The following is a 13,101-nucleotide window of genomic DNA, read 5'->3' as shown; positions in this document are numbered from 1 at the left end:
AGGACAGAACAATTACAGCTACTTGTAAATGAAAAGACAAGAAATGCACTAAAGAACAGATGCAAATTAAGTGCTTTGACACACTTTTGTGAACCTCCTTGTGACTTCATAAATTAATTCTAAATTAATATTGAAATACAATGTTTAAGCACTACATTGAAATTTATAGGCAAGATTTTCATTTAGCCTTTTTGCCTTAAAGGAATATTCTGGGTTCAATATAAGTTAAGATCAATCGACAGCCTTTGTGGCATAATTTTGATTACCACAAAAAATTATTTCTTTCTTTAATTCTTATCCCCTTTTCTTCCAATTTGGAATGCCCAATACCCGCTACTTAGTAGGTCCTCGTGGTGGCGTGTTACTCAACTCAATCCAGGTTGCGTATGACAAGTCTCAGTTGCCTCCACTTCTGAGATCGTCAATCTGTGCATTTTAGCAGTGACTCGCTGTGCATGACACCACAGAGACTCCCAGCATGTGGAGAATCATGCTACTCTCCGCGAACCACGCGCAAATTACCACGCACCCTACTGAGAGCGAGAACCCCTAATCATGACCACGAGGAGGTTACCCCATGTGACTCTAGCCTCCCTAGCCACTGGGCCAATTTGGCTGCTTAGGAGACCTGGTTGGAATCACTCAGCACACCCTGGATTCAAAATTGCGACTTCAGGGGTGGTAGTCAAAGTCAATACTCGCTGACCTACCCAGACCCCTGCCCTCTTTTTCTTAAAAAAAAAAAAAGCACTGGATTACTGTGAGGCACTTACAATGCAAGTGAATGAGGACATCTGTAAACTTTAAAATACTCACTGTTTCAAAAATATAGCCACAAGATATACACAATGTGCATGTTAACATGCTTTTAGTTACATTTATAAAATTATAAGTTACATATTTCTGCCTGGAAACCCTCCAAAAATTGGCCCCATTCACTTCCATTGTAAGAGCCTCGCTATAACCTAGATTTTTGCTTTTTTTTTTTTTAAAGAAAAGGAGGGACGAGTCTAAATAAACTTTTGTGGTAATCAACATTATGCCACAAATGCTGTCGATTGAGCTTAACTTAGTGAACCCAGAATATTCCTTTAAGTAAGAAAAGTATTGCACGACTGAGGACTTATTCATGACATTAATGGTGAAATGTTTTAAGCGACCTTCTGTTACATGCACTATAAAGCCAATGACCACAGCTAAAGCTAATAAAGTTTAATTTACCCACCAAAATGTTGTGATACTCACACCAAATTGTTTTGCATTCATTAAAATACTTATTAAAATACATGTTTAAGATGCGTTCTGCCACTTAAAACAAACATAAACATACAGTATATTCAGTGCGGTTTATAGTGCAACACAATTTTTAAGAATATGGGAAAATAAATGTCTGAATAGATAAATCAAGTAGCAAGTTATTTGCTTGCAAAGGTTATAAAGCAATACTTAAATAACGTTTTCTCACTGTCTCTGCTGTTTTTCCCACGGAAGGACGTAAAAAAGGTACTGAACCTCTTCATGGCTCCCATCTCTTGGTCTTCATCTTCAACTGGAAGGAAGGCACCTGAGCAATGACAGTTCAAACAGAACAATCAATTTATCAGATAAAGTCGCTCAAGAATGCATTGTTCACCGAAATACCCTACAGCAAAGGAACCACTTGCATATATGCAAATTAAATAATAGTAGTCGATCAAACTGCATTATGAAAAGTAATTTTAATTGCTTTAAATTAGATATAGAATTTCAATGTGGACCCAGAATTTTGAGCCCCACTGTAAGTTCCATTGCTCAGCCAAAAAAGTTAGTTTTAAAAGTTTAAATATAAATTCTGCTTTCTTAATACGTTCTCTCGTGACAATGTTTTCAAGAGTTCCTCCAGGTAAACTTAACTCTAGATCACCAAAACCACCAAGATTATAGCTTAACCAGCATTGCATGCTATTAAAGTGCATTACAACATGCCAGTAACAGTGAAAAATCTTTTTGATTTTAATACAAAGTGTTTTATATAACAGTGTATGCTGGAATAAGACTATCATTACGCATGATCTACATATATGTTATGTATATGACTGTTTATTCCATCAGTTTAGACTTTAAATAAATCTTAAAAGAGTGTTTCTTATACTAAGACACATAAATGTGAAAGAAAAAAAGGTTTAGAGGAAAAAAGCTCAAGCTCTCCATACCACAAGAACATTACAAAATGCGCAATTCTTAAAATGTACCCGTTATATAGAATCGATATGTACAAACACACTATACAACTTACTCTTGTGTTTATACGATTTGGTCTTCGTTCCTCTTACTTTGACTCTGGAGAGAGTAATTCCGTTCATGTTCGAATATCTTAATGTTAGCTTTCTAAATGTTGTGAATTCATGTGATAATTACCGTATGACGAGATCTAATGGCTATCTTTCCCACGATGGCGAGAGATCACAGTATTCTTCGTAAAATAATGGTGAGAGCTGCGAGGCTGAAGTCAAGACGAATCGCTCGTTTGAAATGGTTCCTTTTGGTGATTCGGTCGAACCGATTCGACGTAAAGCGTTCGTGAATCACTCGACTGTGGGGAGAGAACTTTGTTTACCCAGCTGAATTCAAACAAAAGTTCTTCAGATGGGGCTTATAAACCGCATTAACAAATACTATCAGAATCTCCTCGAGGGTGACAGCATAAGGTGACAGCATAATACATGAAGACATACATATACATAGATAAAAAAAATACTAATTTATTTTACCTAATCGAAAACATATGTGAAAGTATGTAGGCCTATACATATCGATTCCACTTCAAAATCGCGTATGTTAGGTCATTTTTTGAAGTGAAATCGACATGTATACATATATAACATATATACAATATATATACAAAAAGTTGTTTGACTTTGAACCATGATGGATGGATGGATGGATGGATTCATTGAAACCGTTCGAACGAACCGAGTCGGAAAAATAATCGGACATTCCAATTCTAGCAACAACTGCGTTGAATTTAAAAACGTATTAATATTTCCCTGAGCACCTGCTTTGCTGTATTGCAGGACAGGTTCAAAGAGAGTAATGTTAATGTTAATAATGTTAAAGGGACAGTTCACCCAAAAATGAAAATTCTCTCATCATATAGCCTAATCACCCTCATGCCATCTTTCTTTCTTTCTTTCTTTCTTTCTTTCTTTCTTAACAATATGAATGCCATAAAAATCAAGTATGCAAGACAAAAAAGTTAATTTGAGAACATGCCATGCTAATTTTTTTTATAACCTTACATTATAACAAATATTGAATTAAATATCTTTAATTTAAGTTCTAAATGTAAGAGTTGAATATGCAAAGTTTGTGTATGAATATAAAATGCTGACTTACCAAATAAGCTTGACATGTGAATATGTCATTCAAGGTTAATGCATATTTAACATATAAATGCAGTTACTTGTGGACAGTGTTGGGTGTAATCCATTACTAAGTAATTAATTAAAATCAACATATGAACTTTCTCACAATTAGCATCTCTTCCTGAGGCACCTCACCCCACTGAGTAAAGATTGCAAATTCACACCTCATTGTTGCCCTTCCACATCTGTCCCATTCTCTCCCCTCTCCTCCTCCTTTGTTCCCCTTAAGCTCAGAATCACCTCAAACTCACCTAAGACCTTTATGTAACAAAATATCATAACTGATGTATACATATAATGTAACTAGGCATGTTTGGTATCATTTAAAAGGTCTCACTGGTATATTTGCCTGTATGTTAATTGGGGCAGTGGTGGCTCAGTGGTTGAGGCTTAAGGTTACTGACCAGAAGGTCAGGGGTTCAAGCCCCAGTACCACCAAAATGCCACTGTTGGGCCCTTGAGCAAGGCCCTTAACTCCAGGTTGCTCTGGGGGGATTGTCCCTGTAATAAGTACACTGTAAGTCGCTTTGGATAAAAGCGTCTGCCAAATGCATAAATGTAAATGTAAATGTTAATAAGGTTAAAAACCAATTTGGTACACAATGTTTATTCTGTCTGGATATTTAAGGAATGCTGGCCCAGAGCTTGAGGAGTCTGTTGTCAGATTATCCCACACAATTGATGTGTGTAGTTTTAATATAGGGAATCTGTAAGCCAGATCTCCCATGCTTTGCTATTTCATGTAGTTTTTCCCATTGTCAGGTATGTCTCTTGATTCTTATCTTATTTTTAGTAATGTTTGTTTATTCTGATTATGTTTGAAATTGGCTTTGATTTGAATTTCTGTAACAATGTTTTATATCCTACCTGACAAATAAATGGTTATTCTGAATTTCTCTGGAATCATTGTGAGAATAGGTTAGAAACCACTTAGAACAACCAGGTAGGACAACCACCTAGGACAACCAGGTAGGAATAAAAGCCATATAAAGACTCTCAGTCATTGCTCACAGCCCGTCTTTGCAAGTTGTATGTATGTGACTAAATTACAATATTGTCTGGTTATGAGCCAAGCCAAACCAGACGATATTAATTAACCCTACAACCGCTGACTAAGAGCAAAGATCTAATATAGGAGAAAACCACCCAGGACAACCAAGAAGGACAACCACTTAGGACAACCAGGTAGGAGAAAGACATTTTAGAGTAATCAATAACTAAAACATTTTATATTAAAAGAATGATAAAAAAAATTAGTGATTTAATCTAAATTAGAGGTCAATTTAAAATTGTAGTCAGATTTATATAAAATCAGATATGTGATGAGGCAGGCAAAGAATGAGGATATAAGTGCAACTTTATTAAAATAAACAAGAAAACTCAGAATAAAGAAAAACACAGGGAACCTAGTGCAGAGCATAACAAAACATGCAAGAACTGACAAAGGAAACAGGGAAACTAAGGGCTGAAATACACAAGGGAACAAACAAATGAGGAACACCTGGGAAAACAATCAGGGAATGAGAAATAATCAGGGAGTACAATCAAGGAATAAAACTACAAAGGACTACAAAACTAACAAGAAACAGGAACTAAACAAGAATTTCAACATAAAAGTACAAAAACAAAAGACAACAGGGAATATGACAAGATCAAATTAATAACAGAATCAGTTGCTTTACTTCAGCACTCAGAAAAGACAATGCATAGACCTTCAAAGGCCAATGTATTGAAGTCCCACTCCGAACTGATAAGTGTTTTGTGCCCTCATTTTACATAGAACTCTTTTTTTTTTTTTACATAGAACAATTCTATATAAAACAATAGTGAATATAAAATGTAACTTCTGATGTTAAAATATATGTTTTCAAATTTAACACTACCTCCTTTAATTCTTTGGCCAGTTCAAGAATAATTTATGTGATTTTATATGATTTATTTGAAAGAATTAAAAGAACAGTTTCATGTCTATCCTTGTATTGTTCATAGGTTGATATGGGTTTTAAAAATTAATTAGTAATAAGTAATGCAATTACTTTTCGGACAGAGTAATTAGTACTGTAATCTTATTACACTGTAGAAGATGTAATTAGTAGCTATTAATTAATTACTTTTTAGTGTAACTTACTCAACACTGCTTGTGGATAATACATCTGTGTTGATATGACTGCTGGCTTCAGTTAAACTTGGTTTCAGTTCAATTGCACAAAAACATTAACAGGGGGAGAGGTGTTGAGTTTTCGCCCCCTCAGCATTGGCATAGATATTATAGACAAATTTTATATATGCACTATTGACCACAAGAGCTTTACCTCAGAATGAACCAGACACAGTGTTGTTCAATACACAGGACTCATTGAACATCAAATTCTGAATATAGCTGTGTATTCAGAATCTGAAAGTATTAATTTGTTGCACATATAAAAAAAAATCCCAAAATGGACAAGTCCAAACAAATGCATTGGCGGGAAAACTGCCTGTTTTACCTCAGTAGAAAGTCCTACCTTTGCTGGTTTCAATCCCTCCATCTGAGAAAGCTCGTCTCATATCTATGTCACTGGAAACATTGTCTTCTTGAGTTTTAGACGTTTCTGTAGGCCAGGGCAGAGAACTTTGAGTTACAGTCTAAAGATAGTCTAATGTGTAATTCATCTGTACCCCTATCAGTTTATTTACTAAGTAATCTTGGCTAATGTAAAGAGAGATGTGAAATCTGTGTGATGCACGTTCATGCCATTCACCTCTGAAAGAGGAAAATAATTGCCTCCTGAAATAATTTTCCCCTTCATCCTGTGATGGTCTAGCTACAGTAGTCAAAGAAACAATTGATTAGAAGTTTTGGGATAAGAAGTCTGTATACATTTATGTTTGTTTTTCAGTATAATGATTTGGAACACCTTAGGGTACAATATTTATTCTTAAAAAATAATAACAATGTTACTCTATCAAACTGTATTTACATTTATTAAGTATACTTACACCTAAAACGCATGGATGAGAAAGTCCAGGTTCTCCTCTGTGATGTCATAATGTTCAGTCTACAAGAAAAGATACTGTAAGTCACTGTGCACAGTTGACTTCCATCTTGATCATATTGATAATATCTCTTAAATATTTGAGTCTCATGTTCAATTATAACAGTTGGCTAAAATTATATTGGAGACAACTGGGCCCAATATGTTAAGGTTGCCATTGTTTCTTAAATGTGAGAAACTTGAATCTTTTTTTCTCCCAAGTACAAGGTCATAATCCTTTGGCTCCTTAAGTAAATATTAAATCACAGACAGGTAAGAAGTCTTGTTTGTGTAAAAGACTCAGTTAATCAGAGATGACAGGCATGAGTAAGCTTAGACCCACTGCATTATTCCCATGTTGGTCAACTACGCAATAAATGTTAATTGTATTCCAAGTGAGCAAAACAATTATTGTATATTTTCCCATTCACTTTTGTGATGTACATAGTCATAGACACCTGCTATCACATTCAAATGATATTGTGTTCTGTTGATTAATGAAAAACACATTAATAAATAACTTTAATATACACATATGTGTGTCCAAAACAGATCTAGTGATGGTATTTTACAAATACTGCATGAACAGTGGCAGTACCTTTGCATTGCTGTAGAGAACTTTTAGGCTCCTTTTAGCCTCAAACATCAGATGCCACACTACAACAGGAAGTATCAGAATTTTGGTTGCTTTGTTGTAGAGGTCAAGCAACAGAATCAAATGTGGTTAGTGCTTATAGTTAAGCCAGAAGTCTGAGCTTTTTACAACAAGCAGTTTTTTTTAGCAGAGCTGGCAATATATTCTCATGTTGTTATGATGGTATTATGGTGCCATATGAAATGTTAAAACAATATGCATGAAAGTGAAGTAAATTAACTATAATGTATGTTATTGTCACATTAAAGATGTATCTGGCACCAAGAAGTTAGTAGCAGATCCTTCAAGTACTGTAAGTTGTGAGGTGGAGCTGGCGTGGATCAGACTTGTTGGTCCAGCACATCCCACAGATGCTCAATTGGACTGAGATCTGGGGAATTTGGAGGCCAGGGCAACACCTTGATCTCTTTATCATGTTCCTCAAACCATTCCCGAACAATGCATGCAGTGTGGCAGGGCTCATTATCCTTCTAAAATGGTATTCAGGGAATACCTTTGCCATGAAGGGGTGTAACTGGTCTGCAACGATGTTTAGGTAGGTGGCACTTGTCAAATTGACGTCCACATGAATGGCTGGACCCAGGATTTCCCAGCAGAACATTGGCCAGAGCATCACACTTCCTCCACCGACTTGTCGTCTTCTTACACTGCATCCTGGTGCCATCGATTCCCCAGGTAAGCGGCGCACACGTACACGGCCGTTCACGTGATGTTAAAGAAAACGGGACTCACCGAGAGCAGGCAACCTTCTTCCACTGCTTCAAGGTCCAGCTCTGATGCTCGCGTGCCCATTGAAGACGCTTTCGATGGTGGACAGGGGTCATCCGTCACTCTGGGCACTCTGACCCGGCTACGGCTACACAGCCCCACATGCAGCAGGTTGTGATGCACTGTGTGTTGTGCCACATTACTCCTGTAACCATCATTACGATTTTCTGTGACTTGTGCCACAGTGGACATTCTGTTGGTTCAGACCAGATGGGTTAGACTTGCCTTGGGCGCCCAACACCCTGTCGACAGTTGTGGTTTGTCCCTCCTCGGACCACTGATGGTAGGTACTCACCACTGCTGACCAGGAGCACACCACAAGCCTTGCCATTTCAGAGATGCTCTGACCCAGACATGTGGCCTTGTTAGGAGATGATCGACGTTAGTCATAATGTTTTGGCTCATCTGTGTATACGTATATATAAATATACCACAGTTAGTTCCGGTCCTCGAATCTGATTGGACGAGAGACGTTCCATGAGCACTGATGGTGTGACAGCCTCAGCACTCGGACGCTTCACTGTGTGTATCACTCCGCTTGTGTTCGTGCTGTTCTAAACTAAAGTGTAAGTGCAGTGCATATGTGTTAGGAGTTACTGTCTTTATTTTTGAAATTACCAGAGGTGGTGGCAAAAGATAATTTTTGTGTGTAATATGAGCCACTTGGTGATGTAAAGTGAATCCGTTAGTCATTGTTTACATAGAACAGCGCTCTGTGAGTTTTCACATTGGATACATACTGATTAAAATAGAGGAGGACATCGCTGTTTCTATAGTGAATGACATTAGCACATCGGCTACCCTGAAATAGAGCTGAATACCCCGCTTGGACGTCTGTATTCCACTGAGAAAGCTGACCTTCAGAAAGCTGTAAGCATCTCTGATTGGGTGTGGCAACAGGTGATCACACACGCTCCATCTCTCTCTCTCTCTCTCTCTCTCTCTCTCTCTCTCTCTCTCTCTCTCACACTCACACACACACAGACAAACACACACATCCATCCGTCTATCCTTGTTTATCCAATGACTTGTTAGAAACAGCACAAGCTGTGATACTATTTCTGAAGTGATATTTCTTGCTCGTGTGATATTGCTTAAATAATTTATTGTATATTATATTGAAAAAAAAAGTTATCTGAACAAATGAAAAAATATATATTTAAGTAATTTTACTTTAAAATATGGTACATAAATATGTTTTAAGTAAAATTATGAATTACCTTGCAATTTACGTAGAAAATATATTTGAACAATATACTTTTACCGTAAAATATTGTTAATGTTCTGTATGAAATGTAGTATGAAGGGCATGCACCAAACACTGAAACGCCATGCCTAAAATATTGCCTTTAAACAATTTTAAACAGGAATCTCCATCCTCTCCCATACATTTTTTGCCATGTTTTCATGAAAGATGTGGTCGTAGTGTACTCTGGGTCTTTTTATAGCATAATGTATTCCCCACAGGATGACCTCAGGTCAGCAGTAGGTCTTCCTGTTGCCCCAGTGACTCAATCTCAGCAGTTATGTGGGAATATTTGGAGGTTGCACTTCATGACTTTTTATGGGGCAGCTGTTTTAACCTAGTAAAGATTCAGAGCTAAATGTACCCATTTAGTTGCACATGTATTGATGTTGAGTGCCTTCATTTCAGTGTAGTTTAGAAGTTGGTGGCATTTTTTTTTGTCTTGTTCTCTTATAGTTATCTTGGGGCTTTTATTATAGTAGAATTTGTATCTTTGTTGAATCTCTTAAAGTAAAAAGTTAATAAATAGAACAAATAAAAAGTACCCAAAGAATCCCAGTTCAATAACAAGATTTTGAAAGAAACTGAGATTGGCATTCATTGGACTGCAGTCATCTATACATGGGTATTTAAAATCTGGGATAGGAGAAAGTATTTTAACTTTCTGTGGGACTCAACTTTAAAAGCAGCATCTCTTTTTTTATGGATTAGAACTTCACAAACAGACAGACAGGAGAAAAGGCAACTTTGTAAATGACAAGATAAGATCTGATCTCTGATCAGTCTCCAACTGCATCGTGAAAGGTATTGTTGAGTGTTGACTCTAAAATAGCTCCAAGGTATGTAATTCTCAAATTCCTGCATGTTTTATACACCCCCTAAAGCACACACTGACCCCACAAAAGACTACTTTTGGAATAAAAATGTTTGTTTGCAACCAGCTTAACCAGTCTATAATGCTTCTTAAGGATCTGTTTTAATTTATAGCAGCTATTTACCTACCCTAGGGCATACATGGATTTAAACATCCATAGCTTAAAGGGACAGTTCACACATAAAAGAAAATATGCCATAATTTACTAACCCTCATGTTGTTTTAAGCCTGTATGACTTTCTTCTCTGGAAAACAAAGGGAGATTAAGGCAGAATATTAGCCTCAGTCACCATTCATTTTCATTGCACTTGTTTTACAATACAAGCGCATGGTGATAGGGGCTGTCATTCTGCCTAACATCTCCTTTTGTGATCCACAGAAGCCATATGGGTTTGGGACAATGTGAGGGTGAGTAAATGATGACAGAATTGTAATATTTGGGTGAACTAGCTTTTTTAATACTGTCACACTTAAAGTGATAGTCACCCAAAATGAAAGATCTATGCATGTTAAAATCACCAGCACATTAATGGCAGAAGGAAAGATTTTCAGTTAATAACGACTTAAATTTGAGTCTTTTCTTCCCATAAGCTATTGTATCGCTTCAGAAGACTAGGAATATAGTGCACAAGCAGTACAAACTACATTTAGAGTACTTTTTGTTCTTTTTAGACAGTCTGAATCGCCAGCCATTATCATTTCATGGTAAATTGCACTCTGGACATTCTGCTAAATATCTCTTCGAAATAAAAAAAAATGGAAAGAAAGTGTTTCAAACAACATAAGGGTGATTGACAAATGTAACAGATTTGCTAAAAGTTGCAGTAAGTTTTAAAGATGCACTTAGAAATTATTTCATATGTTGTTTTTAACTTACACTGACACCTAGGTGTGTGGATGTTGTATCATTTCAAGACCAATAGATTTTTGTTACCGATACCACTGTAAAAATTCACTACACACAGTTAGCCATGGTTCATTTAATTCATGAGTTCAAGTGTCAAACAACAGTGTGTTTACTGTGATTGAGTGAGTAGTATTAGGCTTGTCATGTGCAGGGGTGTTTTAAGGTACCTCTGGACCCATGGGCTCGCTGGTCCGCTGAGGCCCACTTCAAGTTGTTGAGGAGGAAGGCACAGTTACCATGTCAACAACTGGGTCTCCCGCTGAAAGCGTTTAAACACACTCCTCCTACTGGGCTCCATGGGATTTGTAGGTCCCTGCCCTTCAGCCAATAAGCCTGTTTGTTAATGTGTCCCTGGTCATGGGATCTTAACATGGCTGCCCCCATGAGGGGACACTCTCCATGTATAATAAAAACATCTTCCTGATGATGACCTGATTCTTCTTATGTGAGTGGTCATGATTTTATATGCTTCAAAATTACCATTCATTTCTTTGGTAGTGAACATTTTGTAATGAGGAAAAATTACTGAGTGCACCTTTAAGCCTGATCATAGAGATTTAGCGAGAACTGTAAAATCAAGACAGACTGACTTGGAATTTGAGAACAGCTAGAGAATGACTTAATCTGCCAACAGACAAGCATGAACATGAGTGAAGTGCACGCCCTTCCCTTCAAAGCAGATCATTATTTAATGACAGTTTCTCCCGTACTGTACTATAGGGGTGCATTGTTTAACAAGACAGGGAAGAAATCAAGTAAAAGTCAGTTTGTGTGCTACTTTTGTATAGCTATTAGCTAGATGAAGCTTTAAAACTCACTTGTTTGTTCATGCTTGTAACAGAACATGATTCTTTAAATTTTTCTTTTCCACTAGAGTCATGGAAATGACCAAGCAAGTAAATTCTTAACAAAAATCTCTTATTTACCTTTCGGAACAAGAAGAAGCCTAAAAACATGTTTAGACCACTTCCTCCTACACTATCAACATGGTGCTCTTAAGTTGTCAACGACATTGGTGCGCCCTCTAGAGGGCAGTTTAGCGCCATATAACACATATTACTATATGTTTACTTAATTTTGAACGCTTTTTAATTATATAAATGAATAATGGGAATATATATCGCAAAGCAAGCATATTATTGAGAAATGAAGACGACATTTTGTGCAAATCATTATCTCAGTTCACTACAAGCTTACTATAGATCAACACTAAAATGTTTAGTCTTATAAGGAAGATCTTTAGGTGTGAGTCTGCACTGTTCTCACCACAGGATATGAGGTGTTAAGATTCACCCATGTTTACAACCACGAGTTATTATGCGTGTTTTTTTCTTTTATGAAACTGTTACACAAGTCACTTTTACTTGTTTGACTTGACCAAAACCAGGAAACTCAAATCTTTCAACAGACTTTTTCTCCATAAGTACAGCGAGACTTAAAATATACAAATATTTGTCTCCATTTTACACTAAGAGTAACATTTCCATTTTCCTAACTTGCCCTCAAGTCTTTTATGTACTTTTTTGTTCAGATGAAAAATAGTTTAGACTGAAAATCAAATGCTACCCACATTTTCTTTCTTTATTTTTATATATTGACTATATATTTATTCTTCATATAACTTGCATATTGAGACGTCATATAAAAATGCTCATGCAAGTTCAAGTACAATTCCTACCTCTGCATTTTGAACAAATTCAAATGAATCAAACATGCTGTGCACCTGTTCGTCTTACGTTCAAAATCTGAGCAACTGCTCATATTCCCTTAATGTTTCCTGTTCTAAACATCTTTTCTAACATACAACTTATACAGTGAATTTAAAGTGTGCTAACAGATGTATCTATGAAGTTAAAGTATGAATCATGAGACATCCAAGGACGTCACTCACTGCCATGCATTTTGTAGTACAGAAACACAAACTGGGGACTTACCACAGTGCAACGTCTTGTGTCCCTCTTTGTTGTAGATTATGAAAGTCTTCAAACTTCAATTTCATTTGATTTGACTAAATATTCACCACATCACCTCGCTGAGTCAAAAAGTGGTCGAGAATAGCAGTTGTAACATCCCTGTATACCTGATCAACCTGTTTCTTGTATTTACTTTGTTCTAAGCCACCTGCAGCTAGTCAACTCCTCACTACCTTGCCTTTGATTCTTTTTAAACTGCCTGCATTCAGTCTTTGACCTCCTTCTGTCACTATGCAAAAGCCTACTGTGTGTTTGTTTCA

General features: G+C 36.7%; 1 protein-coding gene across 7 annotated transcripts in view; it reads right to left on the bottom strand.

The window, feature by feature from the left end:
• The window catches only part of LOC127620749 (DENN domain-containing protein 2D-like), a 30,119-nt gene extending 17,018 nt beyond the window's left edge, over positions 1–13,101 (bottom strand). For 2 of the 7 annotated variants that reach the window (XM_052093964.1, XM_052093966.1), the window contains exons 1-2: positions 2,398–2,505; positions 1,466–1,564 (exon numbers count right to left, since the gene is read on the bottom strand). In XM_052093964.1, the coding sequence (XP_051949924.1) occupies positions 1,466–1,529 (64 nt within the window). In that variant the 5' untranslated portion in view covers positions 1,530–1,564; positions 2,398–2,505. Of the gene's footprint in view, positions 1–1,465; positions 1,565–2,275; positions 2,506–5,908; positions 5,996–6,145; positions 6,209–6,383; positions 6,443–12,802 lie in introns of those variants that run through there. The other 5 variants (XM_052093962.1, XM_052093963.1, XM_052093960.1 and 2 more) reach the window with 4 other exon arrangements.

Source organism: Xyrauchen texanus, chromosome 27 (genome assembly GCF_025860055.1).
Source record: "Xyrauchen texanus isolate HMW12.3.18 chromosome 27, RBS_HiC_50CHRs, whole genome shotgun sequence".
Taxonomy (NCBI): domain Eukaryota; kingdom Metazoa; phylum Chordata; class Actinopteri; order Cypriniformes; family Catostomidae; genus Xyrauchen; species Xyrauchen texanus.
This window is presented reverse-complemented; position numbering and strand designations above follow the sequence as displayed.